The sequence below is a fragment of the Piliocolobus tephrosceles genome, chromosome 16 (assembly GCF_002776525.5).
Source record: "Piliocolobus tephrosceles isolate RC106 chromosome 16, ASM277652v3, whole genome shotgun sequence".
Classification (NCBI taxonomy): domain Eukaryota; kingdom Metazoa; phylum Chordata; class Mammalia; order Primates; family Cercopithecidae; genus Piliocolobus; species Piliocolobus tephrosceles.
Window position 1 is genome coordinate 22,309,897 of NC_045449.1, and position 19,831 is coordinate 22,329,727.

The 19,831-nt window shown below is 49.5% G+C and overlaps 1 protein-coding gene across 1 annotated transcript in view; it reads right to left on the reverse strand.

Annotated features, from left to right (window-relative positions):
* Window positions 1-19,518, reverse strand: part of NOS2 (nitric oxide synthase 2) — a 34,248-nt gene extending 14,730 nt beyond the window's left edge. The window contains exons 1-7 of the mRNA XM_026447109.1: window positions 19,330-19,518; window positions 17,618-17,800; window positions 8,456-8,540; window positions 7,666-7,788; window positions 6,532-6,680; window positions 1,531-1,693; window positions 647-738 (exon numbers count right to left, since the gene is read on the reverse strand). Coding sequence (XP_026302894.1) covers window positions 647-738; window positions 1,531-1,693; window positions 6,532-6,680; window positions 7,666-7,788; window positions 8,456-8,540; window positions 17,618-17,727 — 722 coding nt within the window. The 5' untranslated portion in view covers window positions 17,728-17,800; window positions 19,330-19,518. The remainder of the gene's footprint in view (window positions 1-646; window positions 739-1,530; window positions 1,694-6,531; window positions 6,681-7,665; window positions 7,789-8,455; window positions 8,541-17,617; window positions 17,801-19,329) is intronic.
* Window positions 19,519-19,831: the final 313 nt, after the last annotated feature.

The following is a 19,831-nucleotide window of genomic DNA, read 5'->3' on the forward strand; positions in this document are numbered from 1 at the left end:
CCTTCCCATCCAGCAGGCAGGTTTAGCTGATTTGCCACAGTCTTTCCTTCGCTGCCCTATGTCTCCCTCTTTGCAGTGGAGTTAGCTGGATGCCTGTCTAGTGCAGATTGTAGGCTCATGGCAGCTGGAGCAGCGTCTTAGGGTTCTAGTCACTCTGCCTCCTACCCCCCATACCCCACCTTCCTCCTGCTCCCCAGCCTAGTCCTGTGTTGGGTTGCATTAGGTAGGCACTGAGTGCTGCTGAACAAAAAGATGAATGAATGACTGAATGAGCTGTTCAGTCCTATTAGCTTTGATCTCCTTGGTTGGGAGAGGAAGGTAATCTCTTAACATCCCAACCCTTCTAAAACATGGGAGCCCTAACCCTGAATAGTGAAGCAGTTACTACTTAAAGATTCTCCATCCCCTCCAAATGGCTCCACGTCAGAAGGAAACCAAGGGCATGGGCTGCCGATGGGAGCTGAGCTCACAGGGGCTGGGCTCACTACTGGAGGTCCCCGAAGAAGCCTGAGTCTTTCTCTTTTTCCTTTCTCTCTGGTTTCTCTTGGAGCTGGAGTTGCCTCCCCTAGACCCAAGTGCTGAGTCTTTTGGCTGAGATTCTCAGGCAAGGCAAGCCCCTCTGCAGCCCTGGGAAACGTGCACTGACCTGATGTTGCCATTGTTGGTGGAGTAACGCACGTGTCTGCAGATGTGTTCAAACATTTCCTGGGCGGTGGAACAGTTGCGGGCATCGAAGACCTACAACAGCCCATCCAGACCATGCCCATCAAAGACTGGGCAGACAGAGGCTTTGAGGCTGATCAGAAGTCACTGGGAAGCAATGGAGCAGCCGAAACACTCAACACCCAAACACTCAACACCATGCAGAAGAGTGCAGCCTCCCATCTGCACCACCACTCCCATCTCATAGCTGCCCACTGGGGGAGCACAGGCAACTCCACTCAGATGATCCCAGCAAAGCCAGGATACCAAGAAAACCTGACTTGAAAGCACATGAATCGGGATGCCCACAGCCCCAGGCTAGGTCCTTTCCCACACCAGCACATGTTACACAGCCAGAGTTGGATTCACTGGCAGTTCTAATCGATTTCTCTGTCCAGGAGCTTTCAATATTATCCTGCAACAAATGATTCCCCAACAAAAAGACGGCCTTAGGAGGCTAGGCTAAATAAAATGTTCTCTTGGAGCCAAGAATTCAAGCATTCGAGGAAAACAACACGTCTTGCAGCACCATGGCCTCAAGAGTAATAAAAACAAGATGGTGGTTTACTCTAATGATGGCATTTAGTCTCCTGAATTTAACACAATAGAGAACGGGCAGCTAGAAACTCTGGTGCTGAAACAGGATTCAAGGCTTCTAGAGAGGGACCCTAGGTGCCCCATCTCAACATTCGGGAATGTGAGAGAGGATCCAGGGCCGTGGCTTCAGTCCCAGGAGGCCTAGGCACAGCTCTCTGTGGCTGTTCCAAGCCATCTGCTCAGGGCCTGGCTGCCCCCAGCTCTCTCCTGCTCAGGTCTAAGGAAGTTCACCTGCAGGTTGGACCACTGGATCCTCCCAATGCAGCGTGGGGCATTGCGCCAGGCCTGCTTGGTGGCGAAGATGAGCTCATCTCCCGTCAGTTGGTAGGTTCCTGTTGTTTCTATCTCCTTTGTTACTGCTTCCACCCTGGCCAGATGTTCCTCTATTTTTGCCCTGGGGGACAGGAAGACAGAAGGAAGATCAACAATGAGATGGCCTTACATGGGGATTGATTCAATCCACAGAAGCAAGAACGGAAATAGGACACCAGAAGGGCAAGATGCCTCTCACCAGAGACAGCTCCCTCCAGGACTGGCTTTGGGGACCCCACACTTAGCCTAGAAGCACCCCATGCTTAATGCTCTGCTGTCCCCATCTTGAAATTCTTAATCATTTTAAAATAAAGAGCCCACATTTTCATTTTTACACTGAGTCCTATAAATATTACTCAGCCAGTCCTGAGTCCATGGGAACGCTGCTTATTTTCAGGTGCTTTTTCTTTAATCATATTCATCTCAGTAAGGGGTGCAATCCTTCTCAGACACTTGCAAGCCTGGGAGGAGTGTCCCATCCAGCCATAGCCATGTCCTGCCCCTCCATTAGTTAGGAGAGTGCCCTCCTGCCTTGCCATGGCTGAGAGAAGATGAGCCAGTCCCTCCGTGGCAGCTCCGGTGTACTGGGTACCCACATGAGCCAGGCACTGGGTGAAGCAACTCGCAGGCAGGGTCTCACTGAGTCTGGGAGGGAGATATTTTCGCATCTATTTTATAGCCAAGGATCTCAAGGCTCTAGGAGGTTAAGTACCACACCCAGGAACATAAGTACAGGAAAGAGCAAAGTCAGGACTCAGACCCAGGTCGCCCTGATGCCAAGCCCAGGTTCTTTTTTTTTTTTTTTCGAGACAGAGTTTTGCTCTGTCGCCCAGGCTGGAGTGCGGTGGCCGGATCTCAGCTCACTGCAAGCTCCGCCTCCCGGGTTTATGCCATTCTCCTGCCTCAGCCTCCCGAGTAGCTGGGACTACAGGCACCCGCCACCTCGCCCGGCTAGTTTTTTTGTATTTTTTAGTAGAGACGGGGTTTCACCGGATTAGCCAGGATGGTCTCGATCTCCTGACCTCGTGATCCGCCCGTCTCGGCCTCCCAACCAGGTTCTTAACTGTTGGCAATGTGACCTTCCACCTTCCACCCTAGTGGGGACGGTAAGCCCAAAGATGTTGAGGGCCTGCCCACCCTTTCTCAGGAGTCTGGTCAAGCCAGGACTGGGACCTGGCTATCGGAGCTCAGTCTGCAGGGTCCCAGGGCCTGGCCAGAAAAGAGCTGCCCATGTCATAGTCTCTCTAAACCATGCTGTTCCTCAGCCTCAGAATTGCTCATTCAGTCACTCCATATGCAATTCTAAACTTGCTTCTCTCCTCCCCTCCCAGACTTCAAAAATATCCTAAAGGGAGGGACGGACTCAGTCAGAAAGGCTTTGAAACACACACACACACCACCACCACCAACAACAACCTTGAGATTTCCAATCAGCCCCAAAGCCTTTGAAACAGTATCAAAACTATTTAAAGAATGAACTCCTGATTAAGGAGAGTGGGTAACTCCGAACAAAATGGCCTTTCTGTGGATGAAGAGTGTCTCGACAACTTTTCCTTGATTAGAGAAAAAAAGCACGAAGACAAAACACTTGATGATATTTATCCCCAAGGACACCCCTGCCATAAGAAGCTGCTGGGTGAGGTGGGAACCACCCCACTGCTGGGAGACCTCCCTCCCCAAACAAAGCTTCCAGCAATATTCCCCGCTTCTGCATCCAAGCATGAAAACAGTAATGATCGTAACACCCACACCGCCAACACACATGGTGGTCAGCACGTGCATATACAAGAGAGATTAGTTTTTACATTCACATCCAATTCCTTCAGAGTTTTAGATGTGACAGCCGTTTTCATAAATCATGTTTCTAAGGCATTAGAAATGCTATGATGTCTATGAGCTCTGAAAAAAAGCAGTGGCTTTCGTCATCAGTGAACAGATTTAAATGTAACATGCAGCAAGTCACAATCTCTAAAGATGCTATGATTCTTCAGATACAAAAGGCCACTGAACCCACTCAGCTGGTCATGTCTTAGACTGCCAGGGTCCTTGTGAGCAGAGGCTGCCATTCCCCATCCACACCCCCAGGATCTCTTGGTCAGGGAAGCAGGGGTTCAAGGTATGTACTTGTGACTTGGAGAAATACAGTTTTCCTCTGTGAGAAGCAAATGGGTTCCAACACCACCAAGCATGGCCCTGTAGCCCTACTGGGCTTCTGAACACCCGCCCAATTGCCTTGCACACAACAGCAAGGGCTCCCAGGTCCAGAATAGAGTTGGGAAACTGCAAGGCCACCCGGCCAGGTACTAGAGCACTGACGGGAAAAGCAAGGGCTCGGGCACCAGCTGCCTGGGTTCAAATCCCCACTCTGGGGCTTCGGGGGATGTAACTTTGAGCAAGGTACATCTCTTCTGTGGACTTCAGTTGCCTTGTCTGTAAGATGAGGATAATAATAATACCAATCTCATAGTGTTGTGGTGCACACGTGCTTTGTGCTAAATAAATAAATAAATAAGTACTGTGGCCCAGTGAAACCCATCCAGGAAAATCCCTGGACCCCGAAAGGCTCATTAATTAACAACCGAGCTGAAAGGCCAAGGATCTTGTGAAGTTTGCAGTCACAAAGCAGGCAGCCCCTAACAGGCTGCTCAATCCGGGCTGCACATTAGAATCACCTGGGGAGCTTCTGAAGCACACACATGTCTGCCTCGTCCCCACCTCCCAAGATTCCACTGCCCTTGACTCAAGGGACCCTGCCGTCAGAATTTTGCAGGCTTTCCAGGTGAGTCTACTGTGCAGCCAGGGTTGAGGACCACTGACCCTGGAAGATGTGGGCCTCTTCTGAAGACTCACGGTCCCTCCCAGCTCAGACATTCTAGGATTGTAGAAAACTGGAGGTGGGCCAGGTGCAGCGGCACACACCTGTAATCCCAGCACTTCTGGAGGCCGAGGGCAGGAGGATCGCTTGAGCTCAGAAGTTCAAGACCAGCCTGGGCAACATAGTGAGACCCTGTCTCTACGAAAAATTTAAAAAATTAACTGGGCATAGTGGTGCACACCTGTGGTCCCAGCTCCTCAGGAAGCTGTGGTGGGAGGATCATTTGATCCAAGAGATCGAGGCTGCAGTGAGCAGAGATTGTGCCACTGCGTTCCAGTCTGGGAGACAGAGCAAGACCCAGTCTCATAAAAAAAAAGAAAAGAAAAGAAGACGAAGAAAAGAAAAGAAAAGTGGAGGTGGTACCACCAGAAGCCACTCTTTCCACCAGCGAGTCCCAGGTACACATCTGTGGCTCACTTCCTGTGGTGCAGTGCTATGTGAGGCTCTGCCCTAATAGCTACACTCCCCTCCCAGCCTAGAAAATAATCCATTTCTGGGCCAGGCTCGGTGGCTCATGCCTGTAATCCCAGCACTTTGGGAGGGTGAGGTGGGTGGATCACGAGGTTGGGAGATTGAGACCAGCCTGGCCAACAAGATGAAACCCCGTCTCAACTAAAAATACAAAAAAAAGCATTAGCCAGGTGCAGTGGCACACGCCTGTAGTCCCAGCTACTCAGGAGGCTGAGGCAGGAGAATCGCCTAAACCCAGGAGGTGGAGGTGGCAGTGAGCCGAGATCGCGCCACTGCACTCCAGCCTGGGCAACAAGATCAAAACTCCATCTTAAAAAACAAAAACCAAAACAAACCAACAAAAAGAAAACAATCCATTTCCTTCAGACATTCTTTCTTACAATCTCTTTGTGCATTTTTGTTTTAAAAGTTTTAAAGGGGCCTAAATTACATAGCCACATATTTTATTTGGACAACACAGTGTTCTAAAAACATAATAATGGCTAATATTTATGTCGTGCTTACTATGAGCCAGGCTTTGTTCCCAGCTCTTTATATTCGTTAACTCCTTTCATCTTTATAAACTCCCGTAGACTACCCTCCTCCTGCAAGGTGGGTACTATTATCACCATTTTCGGTAAGAAAATCAAGGCATAAAGAGACAAAGTAACTTGCCCAGGGTTACTCAGCTTGTAAGGGGCACAGCTAGGATTTGAAACTGGGAAGGCCACAATGCTTTACAACCTCTCTTTGGGTGATTAAAATTGTATATGTTGGCAATAAAATTGGCAAATGACAATTAAAAACCTTTGTATTCCAGTGTCTGACACAAGGCTGGGGCATACTCAGTGCCTGATGTGTTTCTGTCAACCAAATGACCAATTGGCCATAGAAATAAAGGATGTCTAGCATGATCTTCAGGGAAGCCTCACTGGGTGGAAAAAAAAAAAAAAAAAACAAAAACAAAAAACAGAGAACTCCAGAAATGTAGAACCCCACCAGAGTCAGGGCAAAGAGCAATGGCCTGCTCTCTCCTAGTCAGGTGGCCTGGCTTCTAGCTGGAATGAGGTGACTTCAAGTATGTCACCAGCTTCCATGTTCGCACCTGTAGGAGGCCTGACTAGGTGGTCTCAGAGATCCTTTCTGTCTCAAACATTTCACAATTAAAGGGTCCATATTAATTCATTATCAAGGTCTCTGTATGCCAGGACACTGTTCTGAACTTACTGAATCCTCACAAAAATCACACGAGCCACCTTCTATTATTATCTCCATTTTATATTAGGTCGGTGCAAAAGTAGTTGCAGTTTTTGCCATTAATATGATGAGGATGTTGAGACACCATGTGGGAGTCAGGGTTCAAATTCAGTCACTTTTAACCGGTATCACTATGTACAACTTTATCCTACAATTATGAGAACCTGCTCCAGGGTCTTCTCCCCTAGAAAACCATTTTCACTCTGTAAAACCATAGTGATTTAACACCACAAATCTGGAAAAGAAAGGTACCTAGCTAGGATCAGAGGGCGATGGTTGGAGACAGGAGAGCAGAAGGAAGGGCAGGAGGCAGCGACCCTGCAGCGGGCAAGCCTTACTCTTTGAAGGAGCCGTAATATTGGTTGACAAATTCGATAGCTTGAGGTAGAAGCTCATCTGGAGGGGTAGGCTTGTCCCTGGGTCCTCTGGTCAAACTTTTGGGAGTCATAATGGACCCCAAGCAAGATTTGGACCTGCAAGTCAAAATCTGGAAAAAGAGAGGCAGGTGGTGAGGGTGGGCCATTTGGCCTCTTGCCACCCTCCTCTGGGGCCAGCTCTCCTGGCCACGTGGCTCCTCTCTGGCTGCTCTGGCTCCCTGCACCTCCTCTCCACCCCTGTGGCACCTCCTCCTTGGGGTCCACCTGGCTTTCTCCCACCTAGATCTCCTCTCTTCCACTGGCTGAACCCCAGTGGGTGTGAGTCAGGTTTGTCCCCCTACTCTGGACTCAGTCTCTGGCCCTGCTCCCCAGCCAGCTCCAGATCGAGAGCAAAGTCGATCCAATATGGCTCCTATGGGAACACGATATTGGTATTTGGCCAAAACAAACTGAAATGAGACATAGGATGGCACGCGCGTGCACACACACACACACACACACACATGAATGAAGTACACCGAATGTTAACTGTGGTGGTTTGGGGGCATGTGGAAAATCATTTTGCTTTCATGGTCTTGAAATTGTCCATTCTTCCCCACTTTACAACCGTAGAATGCATCCTGAAGTTAGAATAAAAATTTAGATGACCAAAAGAAGCCTGAAAAGACGTTTAGTCCAACCACTCACAGGATACTTGAACACCTCTGCAATCTATCAAATTGCACTTGAATCCTTCCAGTGACAGGGAGCTCACTACTTCCTGATGTAATACAGTCCAGCTCTGAGCAGTTCTGTTAGAAAATTCTCCCTGACATTATCCTGAAATCTGTCTAAGAAAGATATGAATTTGTTTCTGCAATCACTTATTTGACCTTCTGGATTATCCATTATCTACTGGGGTGGTTAACAGGGAGTTGGCATCATTAAGTAAATGATGCCTACTGTAATCTGTGAAGAATGACTCTGTTTCCAGACCCCTTTGCCCAAGCAGATGATTGTTTGGTTTGCCCAGGGGGACACCTGTTTGATCCACAAAGCCTTGGCAGCTTCACCAGCTTGGGACAAAGGTGGGCCTCCCTGAAGCCCCAGACTTACCCCTTTGGCCTTGTGGTGAAGTGTGTCCTGGAAAGTCATCCCGCTGCCCCAGTTTTTGATCCTCACGTGCCGTGGGGAGGACAATGGGGTTGCATCCGGCTTGACCAGAGATTCTGGAGACTTCTGCGAGGGGAGAAAATCAGGGTTTTCTCTCAGGTCTCTCCCAGACGTCAGTCCCTGCCTTGTCTTGGAGTGGGGAAGGATCTATTGGTGGCCACACAGGGCAGGGTGTCCCTCCATGTCCCTCCTCTGTTTCCAGCCCCTGAGCCACCTGGGCCAGTGCCTGCAAAGAGCTCCAGGTGCCTGGGCCACTGGCCAGGGTCCTCTCCTCACCCAGGGCCCTGCCAAATGCTTCCTCAGAGGAACTGCTGTAGGAGGGACTAAGTTAGAGGTGAGGAGGATGACTGTCAGAGCCAATACCACTGAGAACAGAAAGGCACCACTGCCTTCCTTCCCTGGGAGCACGGAAGGACATATAAGCCACCCTCTCTCCCACTGCTACCCATTTCTCTGCCCACCTCTCTAGAATGGTATGGAACCCAAGGAATAGAAGCTAGCTGTCAGTGCACCTTAGGGGCCACCACTCCCGACCACTGGGTGTTGTCCCACTCTCCCAAAGCACTTCCTCATTCCCACCTGTTCCCCGCAACACCCCAGGTCTGGGACTCTCCGCTCTCCATCCAAACCCTGGCTTCCTGCCCTCTCCAGCCCAGCCTCTACCAGGCTGCTTTGTCTGCATCTGCCTGGACCAGGGAGGAAGGGGCTTCCCACACCCATGTGACTCACTGACCTTTCCTGTCCCCACGAGGGGCTGCAGGGACTCATTCTGCTGCTTGCTGAGGCTGTGATACTGAAGGTCATCCTGTGTCACTGGACTGTGAAAGGAAACAGCTAGTATGAGATGGGGTATCTGAGGGTGGAGGGGGATCTTGGAGTTCCTTCTGCCAGTACCCTCATTTGACAAATAGGGAAACTGAGTCCAGAGGGTGGCAGTGAATTGTTCATGGTCAGTCTGATCAACTGCCCCCCATCCCCACCTTCCCTCTTCCTCTTATCTTCTTCCTCCCGCAGAGCCAAAAGGGCATGAGCAGAGCTGAGCCAAAGCTACTGGCCCAAACAGCAGCCCATAGAGGATCTGGAAAATGCTCCTTCACCCTCTGGAAAAGCCAAGTACAAACGTGGCACAGGGGCTGGGTGGGCAGAGAATGGCTCCAACAACTCTGCCTCCCAGACCAGCAGCATTGCCCAGCAGCCACTGGGATTGATTGATTGACTGATTGATTTATATTTATATTTATATTTATATTTATATTTATATTTATATTTATATTTATATTTTTTGAAACAGAGTCTTGCTCTGTCATCCAGACTGGAGTGCAGTGGCATGATCTCAGCTCTCTGCAACCTCCACCTCTCAGGTTCAAGTGAACCTCCCACATCAGCCTCTTGGGTAGCTGGGACTACAGGCGCACACCACCACACCCGGCTAATTTCTGTATTTTTGGTAGAGATGGGGTTTCACCATGCTGCCCAGGCTGGCCTCGAACTCCTGGCCTCAAGTGATCCTCCTGCCTTAGCCTCCCAAAGTGCTGGGAATATAGTTGGGAGCCACCGTGCCCAGCCCCAGTCACTTATTTTTCGTGACTTAAGCTTTTTTTATTTAAAACACTTGATTTATCTTGGTTTATTTACTTATTCTACATTTCTATTATGGAAAATGTTAAGCATACAAAAGTAGAGAGAATAGTCCAATAACCTTCCATGTGCCCTTCACCCAGATTCAACCCAATTCAACAGTGATCAATCCACTGCCAATCTCGTTTCAACTATACCTTCCCTGCCTCATCATTATTTTAAAGCAAATCTAAGATGTCAAGTCACCTTCACCAAAGTAAAAACAAGCATTGTAAAACTTAGCATTAAATTACAGATTACTTAAAAATTAAATTAAACATTACTTAAAGTAATTTTTTAAATTAAAGATTACTTTAAAATTCAGTATTCTGAAACTGGTCCGAAACTGTTTGTTCTTGTTGGGGATTTCAGGTTCATTCAGGCAAACTCACTAGTCACCACTCACACATGCCTCCCCTAGGGAGAATCATCCCACCAGGGCACCTTGGTTTGAAAGCGTATTGTATTCCATGCTCTTGGCAGTATTTTCCAGGGTGTGCATGCTTGTGCATCAGAGGAAGAGGGGGTTAGAGATTATTATGAGGGTCTCTCATTTTCTACTTGATACACATCTATGATGTTGAAATGGGATAAATGACCATGTATTGCTTTTATTATAGGAAAAAAATGACTATATGTTACCATTATATAATTATGTACATTACATAGTAGCAGTAAGTGATTTATAACTATAAAGAGATACTGTCTTAAAAGAGGATGTAAGTATGCATCAGAAAGCAACTTATATCTGAATCAAGGGATTCCACAACCCTGTAAAGGGCCTGCCATGTGACCAACCATTGCCACATGGCAAAGATGCTTTGCTTGGCCAAACTTTACACAGACTTCTGAATCTTCTGCTGGGCCCATCCATGTATTTCCTTGTAAAAATGCAGTTTTAGCAAAAGAATCCCTGACAAGTCAGTTTAACAAGAACCCTCCATCCTCGATAGCTTGTCGCCCTCCCCATCTGATCAGGGTCCTCGTCCTCCATCCTCCCCCAGGCGACGTCTGATCACCTTAGCCTGTCCTAAGCAAGAATCCTGTTAGGTTGGTGAGGCAGAATTCCCCCTATGCCTGAAGTTTTTCTTGGTAATTTTCCATCCACAGACCCTGCCCTGATCTTTGGCTATAAATTCCCACTGGCTCCTGCTGTATTTGGATTTGGGCCCACTCTCTCTCCTCCACTGCCAGACCCCACTGCAGCAGGTCCCTGTACCTATCAAGATGGTCCTAAATAAAGTCTTCCATACTGTTCTTTAACAAGTATCATTGAATAAGTTTTTCTTTAACACACCCCTCTGGTCTAGACTGGTGTGGCTTGCCAGAAAAAAAAAAAATATATATATATATGGTAATCGGGATATTCAGAACAGGTAAGCCATGGCTGAGCAGTCATCATGGGGCTGCTTCAACAGGAAGATGTATGAGGGATGGGGTCCCCAGGGAGGCAACTGCCCCCCTTGCTCTTCTGCCATTCCCCCTCACCCCAGCACCCACCCTGCACCCATTCTTGCCTCCTCTCACTTACTTCTGGAAGTAGAGTTGGACAATTTCAGAAGCTTCAGACCAGAAACTGTTTAGATTTCAGACCAGTACTGTTCAGACCAGTACTGTTTAGATTGAGAAGCAATGCCTTTGTACATTTAACATAATCATTTTACCCCATATTTCAAAAAGTATCATTTTTTAAAGTTGCCTAAAAATCCACTTTACAGATGGGCCACGATTAGCCTGGTCCCATCGTCCATGGCTGGATGTTAGACTGCGTCTAGTTTTGTCCTCATATAAATAATGCCTTAAACTGTATACATGGTCTGATGCTGGCTGTGTGTGTGTGTGCGCGCATACAAGCACAGAAAAACACCTCAGGGAAATGTTAGTAAATGTTAACAGTGACTAGCATTAAGTGACAAGATCATAGGCAATTTAACGTTTCTTATACTTTTCCACATCTTCCAACGTGTTACAGTGATCACGACTTCCTTTCATAATTGGACAATTCTTTAAATTTGAAAAGTGAATAAACAAAGCTTTGCCCAGTTCCCTCCCACACCATTTCTTCTGTCTGGCTGCTGGGAGACAGGGTGACAGGGTGCCCAGATGCCAGGTGAGCACCTTCAGGATCTGAACACTTCTTTCCAAATTATCGCATGGTTGATTCCGACCCCACAGACGCTCATGCAATTTGACTAAACCCACAGCAGCGCGGGGTTCTGAGGACCCTCAGGGACCTGCATTCAAAGAGAGTGCTGGCAGCAGGCGCGGTGATTGACGTCTGTCATCTCCGCACTTTGGGAGGCCGAGGTGGGCGAATCACTCGAGCCCAGGAGTTCAAGAGCTGCCTGGGCAACATGGTGAAACCCTATCTCAAAAAAAAAAAAAAAAAAAGTTGCCAGGTGTGGTGATGCTCGCCTGTAGTCCCAGTTACTCAGGAGGCTGAGGTGGGAGGATCACCTGAGCCCGGAGGCGGAGGCTACGGTGAGCCGAGATGACACCACTGTCGCCTGGGTGACAGAGCGAGACCCTATCAATAAAAGGGGTCGGGGGCGTGGGGAGTGCTGGCAGTGTGGTGGCTTGCTTAGACCCAGAACTTTCCACAAGCCCTTGACCAGCCCAGCCGGTCACAGCTGCAGACTGTGGCTTGCCTGGGCTGACCTGGGGGCCAGATTCCCCTGCGGCTCTGACGCCTCCCTGCCTGTTTACCTCACCTTACACCAAGGGTGATGGTGGGGACAGATCCCCATCTTGGAGGGTGGGGGGGAAGACGCCCTGGGAAACCGATCTCATTTGTGAAACAAGAACCTCCTTGCTCTGTTAACCATATCTGATCCAAAGAGTGCAGCAACTTTCAACCCCAGTGCTGAAAACTTTCAAAAGCTCCCAAGTGCTGAAACATGCGCAGCGCAACTCAACCCGCATAGCCGCCTCTCATAGAGCATGGGGGGCTTCTCTGGGCCGTCTGGGCTGCTGAATTATTGCGACCTCTCACGCGTTCTAAACCAGGAAAACGCTTTTAGTAAACCCTCAGGAATCCCACAGGGCGCACATCCCTGCCCTCCGATTTCTCCCAGAGATGCTTGGGGCCGCGCCTGGGCTCGGAGCCCACCGCTTCCCTCCCAGGGCGGACCTCAGGCCGCGGGGTACCTGGCTCCGCGCAGGCAGCAGGCTGGCTTCGGCCGGAGGATCCTGCAAAGCAGCCGGCAAAGCCGGGGCCCGGCGGCCTCGCACGCCGCACCCAACCCCTCGCGCATGGTCCCGGCTCCTTAGGCGCGCGATCCGCAGGCTCCCCGCGCCTCCCAGGGCCCGCGCTTTATCGCTCGGAGCCCGCAGCCCCCGCCCCGGGGGCGGGGCGAGCCGCGCAGAGGCCGGGGCTCTTCACCCACACTATGTCCGGGGCCGAGCCGCCCCTCCTTCCCTGCCTTCCCCGGCGATCCCGGGACCCAAGCACCCAGGGAGCCGCAGCCGGCGTCCGCCGCGGAGTTTGGATGGCACTGGACTGTGTCTGGGTTAAGAGGCCCGGTGGTGTTGGGCCTCGTGTTTGTTTATTCCCCATAAAATCACAATAAAGCTTATCCTAATTACTCCCATTGCGCGGTGCTTTCTAGTTTACAGCGCAAATTTTCTTTCTGTCATTTCGTCCAATCCCGTCGAGAAGACAGCTCTACGTTGTCATCTCCACTTTATTGAGGCATTAGCTGGGGCCAGAGAGGTTAAGGATCTTGTCCAGGGCCACACAGCAGCCCCAGGGCCACAGCCCAGCCTAAGCTCACACCACCTCACAAGGCTGTCCCTGGAAGTGTTATATCACTTGTTATATACAGCATGTTCTATGCGATTCCAGAAAAGAAACCAAAGAAAGCACTGGGTTGGGGGTGACTTCTAGTAGGACTATTGCAGGAGGGATCATAAACCCTCTTGGGTGCCTTGCAGGCCCCTTGTCCTTGCTACCTGGACTGCTCAGAGCCTCCTGACTTTGCTCCACCTGTAAGTTGCTCCTTATCTCAAGCAAGATAACAGGTAGGGTCCAGACCCAGATGGGGCAGCAGCCCTGGACCTCAACATGCAGGGGGCCCTCCTGGCAGTATGCAAGCACATTAAATCCAAAACCCCAGTTAAAGCAGAATGAAAGAGGGCACATATTTATTTCTAGCCGACTGCAGCCCAGCTAGCAACACGTAGCTTGACTTAGTTCTGAATTCCATGTGCCTTCACCTAGATGCTCCCACATTTGCCTCTGTCTCTAAAACACACACACACACACACACACACCCCCCATGCTCACTTCCTAATTGTTTACAAAGGTATAGAATCATCAGTCACTTAGAATAGGCTCTTGGTTTCATGACACCTGAACAGATTAGAAAATTACTTTTTAAAATCAAAATACATTCATTGGCTCTCATCGCTTTCAGGATGAAATCCCCTTTGCACAGCTGCTTCCTCTTCCAGTACCATCACCCCTCCCTCGAGTGGATGCTGCACTCTGGGTGTACCCACCTCCTCCCCCCAACTCCTCCCCACCCTACAGCCAGCCCAGGCACCTCTGCAGTCTCCCCAGAAGAGGCCTTTAGCAAGGTGCTAGTATACCCACAACTACGACCTCCTGTCTACTCTCTATCCCACCTACTCCTGACACAATTTCTCCGACTCTTTAACATCGTATTCTTCATGTACATCTCCCAAACCAGCGAGGAAGACATCCGTTTCCCCATTTCCTTCCTGACAGCAGGAACTGGGTCTTTTTTCTCTGTCTCTTGAACAGTCCAGCACAGAGTAGGCCCTCCGGGAGAGCACAGATAGTGTAGATGTTATGAGTTTGGACTTGATTCAAACTTTAGCTCAACCTTTTTCCAGGAATTGACCTCCAGTAAGTCACTCAATCTTGTAAAACAAGGATAATAGTTCCTGTCTCATTATTGACCTAGTAATAAGGACCTTATAACTGTTATCTATTGTTTTTAGCAGTGGTGTATGCAAGTAATAAGTGGCTCAAACAATTCACTGATGAGCAGAAGGGTTTCACTGGTATCTTGACTCCCAGCACAGAGCCAGGGGAGTGGGCATCCCATGTACTCGTCAATGGAATGGGACATGCCCAGGACACAGAGGTGGCAGCCCCATGCAGGGGTCCCTCCGGACTGCCTGGATCTGAATGCTGGTTCTGTCATTTGCTAATTATGAGATATTGAAAATTGCTTCAACTTTCTGGGCTTCAGGGTCCTCATATTTAACATGGGATAACTAAAATTCCTTCCTTGTGGATCGTTGGGAGAGTTGAATGAATTGATGTGTGATATTTTTTTCTTCTCCCCTCCTCTATCCAACTGGATTCTTTCCACCAGCCCACCCCAGCATGAAAAGGAGGGGGGAAAAGATGGTCAAGTTAGCTGGTTTGCCACAGTTCCGCTGCAGCTCAAGGCCCTCTGTGGGGTCTGAACTCACATTTCCTGAATTATCCAAAGACACAAGTCAATCCACAAGTCAGTCCCCAAAGACACAGGGATAACTGGCAATGCTCTCAGAGGGTGTGGGGATGAGGGTTAAAGGCTGCAGCCAACACCATAGGGGTTTTGGGAAGAGAGAGATTCAGGGTGATCTGGAAAGATAGCGGATAGATCACTGGGGTCCAGAGTTCGAGAGCAGCCTGGGCAACATAGCAAGATTCTCAGTTTTAAGAGAGAAAGAGAATGGGGGAGAGAGAGAGAGAGAGAAAAGAAAAGAAAAAAATAAGCCCAGGTGCAGTGACTCACAGCTGTAATAGCACTTTGGGAAGCCAAGGCAGGAGAATCGCTTGAGGTCAGGAGTTCGAGACCAGCCTGGCCAATATGGTGAAACCCCCATCTCTACTAAAAATACAAAACTTAAGGGGGCGTGGTAGCACATGCCTATAGTCCCAGCTACTTGGGAGGCTGAGGTGGGAGAATCGCTTGAAACTGGGAGGTGGAGGTTGAAGTGCAGTGAGCTGAGATGGAGCCACTGCACTGAGGTCTGGGCAACAGAGTGAGACTCCGTCTAAAAACAATAATAAATTAAAAAATAAAAATAGAAAAGAAAAAATAGGGTATGACTTGTGTCTGAATGAGCTGAGGGAAGAACGTGCTATGCACAGGCACTGGGGAGCTGAGGAAGGCTGGGTTGGGCAGGTGGAATGGGCTCTCCGTTTGGGTAGGGTGTGCGCTCAGAACTCTGTGGAAGCTTTAATGTGGTGACAGGCAATGGGGAGCCACTGCAGGCTCTAGAATAGGGGCATGACTTGCTAGAAGTCCAGTTGGCAGGAGAGAGCTCAGAGCCAGTGTGGGCAGCTGGAGTCAGGGAGGCCAGCTGGCAGGGGCAGCAATGATGAGATGAAGAGAAAGAAGGGGTGAAGCTTCTGTCCCTCTAAAGCCCTTAGAATCTGAAGTGCCAGCAGAACATCTAGAGGCCATCCAACCCTGTGTTCTCACCTCTTGGTCTCTTAGCCACCTCAGCTGCCACAGCCCAGACTGCCTGGTTTCAAAGTCGTCTCCTCCAATTCACCTGCCACACCACACCTAGACTGTCCTGCTCAGGAACCTACATTGGCTCCCTACTGCCAGGGAGAGGGAGTCCAAATCTCCTACCCCGAATTCAAGCCCTTGTGCTCTGGCCTGGCCTTGCCTGTCCCAGCCCCCAACCCACTCCTGGCCAAGCACAGTCAGGCTCATTTCTGCCTCTGAGTCTCTGCTCACCTCTCCCCTCTTCCCGAATGCCCTTGCTATTTCTCTGCAGCTGTCTACATTCTACCCACACTTCAAAGGCCACAGAGTCCACCTGACTTCTGTGAAGCCCCTAGAGGGAAGTCTGTTTAATGTTGCTCCATCACCTGCTAGCTGCCAACACCACCACTAATGATGGCAAGGCCAACAGTGCCATTTGCTGAGCATTTACTCTGGGCCAGGCACTGTGCTAAGTTGCTTACATGAGAAAGCTCATTTACTCCTTACTCCAACTCCAGGAAATCAGCATTGCTACCCTCTTCTTACAGAGGAGGAAATTGAGGCTCAGAGGCTAGGGGATTTGCCAGGTTACAGGGCTACTGAGTGGCAAAGCCACTTACTCAACCCCAAGCCCATCCTCTTAGTCACTGGCTTTTTTTTGCCACCTCTGACAGATACACTGAAGGCCGTCATGCCGCACACATCCAGGGGGCGCCCTGCCCTTTGTAGTCCATGGGAAAGGCTCCTCTGGGGCGGTGGGGTTGTGTGACTGTGTGGTGGCCCTGTGTAGATGGGTGCTTTGTTTTGAGTTGCACTATTGCGTTATTGCAGATTGCCTTGTCTTTCCACTTAAGCGAGCCTCAAGCCTGTCCCTTGACTTGTTCAATGACTGACTCATTCTCTTGGTTCTGCCCTGGGAGGAGGGAATGGGCCTGGGGAGAAGGGACATGAAGAATCCAACTCTGGGCTCAAATTCCAACTCTGTAAACTCTGTAATTACTGGTCATTCAAGCTGGGCAAAGTCATAATCCTCTCAGAGTTTCTATTTCCTTATCTGTGAAATGAGTCAATCATACCAACTTCACAGAACCCCCATAGAGATCCGTTGAGATGCAAAGTCTGTAAAGCGGCCTGTGTAGCTCTGGCAAGGGCAGGTACTCAGTAGATGGTAATGAACCCTGATGTGGACAGAGCGCCTGTTCTGTGTGGGCACAGTGCTGAGTGCTGTAGATCTCATTTCATCCTCAGCACACCACGAGGAGGGCCCTCTTGAGTTTCTCACTCCGCAGGTGAGCACTAAGGTTCAGAGAGGTGAACTTACCCTGAGTCACGCAGATGGCTAGAGGCAGCACCAGGCAACTAGTGCGGCCAGCACAGGGCTTGGAACTAGTTTGTCTAACGTCCTGATGCCCTTCACCAGGATGATATTCAAAGCATCTAGCGAACAGTAAATTAGAATGGATGCACGCCAGGATGCTGACCCTCCACCCCCACCCCTCCGCCCTGGTGCCCACCACTAGGCTCTACTGCCTCCCATTCTCAGGTCAAGCTCCCTCCCATATTCTTCCCGCAGAGATTCCAAGCTCCTTCGGGGCCAGCCCCTTGCCATGTCCCCTCTTCCTCCACATACTGTCAGGCACAGTGAGGTGCCCAATAATCAGGGGCTGCGTTGAATTCCAACAGGGATTTTCAAGAAGTAACAAGGAGATCAGACCTCAGGTGAGAGAGGAGGAGCAGAGCAAGGAATCTGAGTCATGGGTACCGACAGGGCATGGGTGCCCAAGGAGACAAGCGGGGAGGTGCCCCCGGGGAAAACTCACCTGGAGGTGGCACAGGGGGCTTTCTCCATGTTGTTGTTGACGTCTTTTCCCCCAGTCATTGCATACTTGTAGAATTTGGTCTTGAACAGAAATTTCCAAGGACAGGCCATCTCTATGGCTTTGCAAAGCAGGTCACTTAGGTCACTTATCTGGATTTGAGCTCAGATGTTCTTCACTGTGGGGCTGAAGAAGGGAAGCAGAGGTGAGGGAAGGTTGAAGAAGATTTTATAGGGCCGGGCGCGGTGGCTCAAGCCTGTAATCCCAGCACTTTGGGAGGCCGAGACGGGCGGATCACGAGGTCAGGAGATCGAGACCATCCTGGCTAACACAGTGAAACCCCGTCTCTACTAAAAATACAAAAACTAGCCGGGTGAGGTGGCGGGCGCCTGTAGTCCCAGCTACTCGGGAGGCTGAGGCAGGAGAATGGCGTAAACCCGGGAGGCGGAGCTTGCAGTGAGCTGAGATCCGGCCACTGCACTCCAGTCCGGGCGACAGAGCGAGACTCCGCCTCAAAAAAAAAAAAAGAAGATTTTATAGAACAGGGCTTCTCAATGGGGTTGGCTCACTGAAGAATTGAGCCATCTCCACTTAACAGGGACAAACTATATGCACCATGAGCCTCCTTAGCGGGACCTGCTGGCCCACCAGACCCAGCCAGGCTTCATCACTGGCCACAGACAGGGTGAGGAAGAGACAGGAGGTCGCTGAAACAGGGGTGCCTTTGTCTGACCCTGAAAGACACTTTCCAGCAGCAATTATTATCAACCGTAGTTTTAGGTCTGTTACTGGGGAAAGCACTCAAGTTGTAGCTGCCTTTCTTTTAAAGATTTTGCAATTGTTGTTCTAATTCAGCATTATTACTTGCTCCTCTTTTATTATGTGGGGAGGAAATATTTGTGAAAAATGCACTCATCCCTCGAAATCTGAGATCATCTCCTTTGAAACAGACAAGAGGAAGATCAAAGAGGCAGAAACTCTGTCTTTAGAAGACGGTGTAGTGGATATGGTCCATGTAAGAATTTTTAGGCCAAGCGCAGTGGCTCACACCTGTAATCCCAGCACTTCGGAAGACTAAGGCAGGAGGATCGCTTGAGCCCAAGAGTTCGAGTTCAGCCTCGGCAACACAGGGAGACCTTGTCTACAAAAAATTTAAAAATTAGCCAGGCAGGCATGGTGTCTTGTGCCTGTAGTCCCAGCTACTCGGGAGGCTGAGGCAGAAGGACCACTTGAGCTTGGGCAGTCAAGGCTGTCTCAAAAAAAAAAAAAGAAAGGGAAGGGAAGGGAAGAGGAAAGGGAAGAGAAGAGAAGAAAGGACAAGAAGGAAAGGAAGGAAGAGGAAGAAATTTCTTCATCCATAAAATGGTTTAATAGATCCATCTTATCAGGATTTGTGGGGAGGTTACATGTTATAAGGACTGAATAAGATAATCTATCTTAAAAAAAAATTCTTAGCAGACACAAACTCTCATTCTTAACTTTTCAGGAAGTTTTTCCTTGTCATGTAGCAACCACAGCTAATATTTGCAGAAAAGAAATCTGACCAAGATGCCGTGTTCAAATGACTGAACCTCATGTTGGCATTTCTTTACCTAGACTTTCCAATACCTTCTCTCTGTAGGCAGAAAATTCCCACAATTTTCTAAGCCTTCTCATACAGGAAGAAACAAAACCCTCTCAAAACAGCCACTTCCCCAGAAATGAAGGCCACTCACCTTGCACCTGGCTGCACTGCCTCCCAGGGGTAAGGTCAGTCAAACCAAGAAGAGACCTGTGCCTGGAGAACTTCAGGACTGTCTAGAACTGCCCAGTCTCCTCACCAAAGGTGGCCAAGAGATTTTAAAGCAGCAACGATGTTAGGTTATCTGGGGCCGGAGCATCAGTTTTCGACTCGCTGCAAAGTTATGAACACACTGGCAGCCAAGAAGTATTTATACTCAGCCCATGCCATCCAGAGGGTTGTTTTTGCATAAAGGTTTCTTTTTTTTTTTTTTTGGTTTGCAAAGGGAGTGCCCCCAGCTGGCGTAGAGTTAGCTAATTTATGACTGTGACTGCCAGGGACTGTGGGTGACCTGATCTTGCTGTTACATCATTCTGTGTGGTGTCTCTTCACCCAACCCACCTCTTTCTGGTCCCAAGTCCAAGGTGGCAGTTCATCAGTAGGGTGGTTGCTAAGATAGAGGCACCACAGAGCCAGGCTTTATTTGGCCAAGTTAC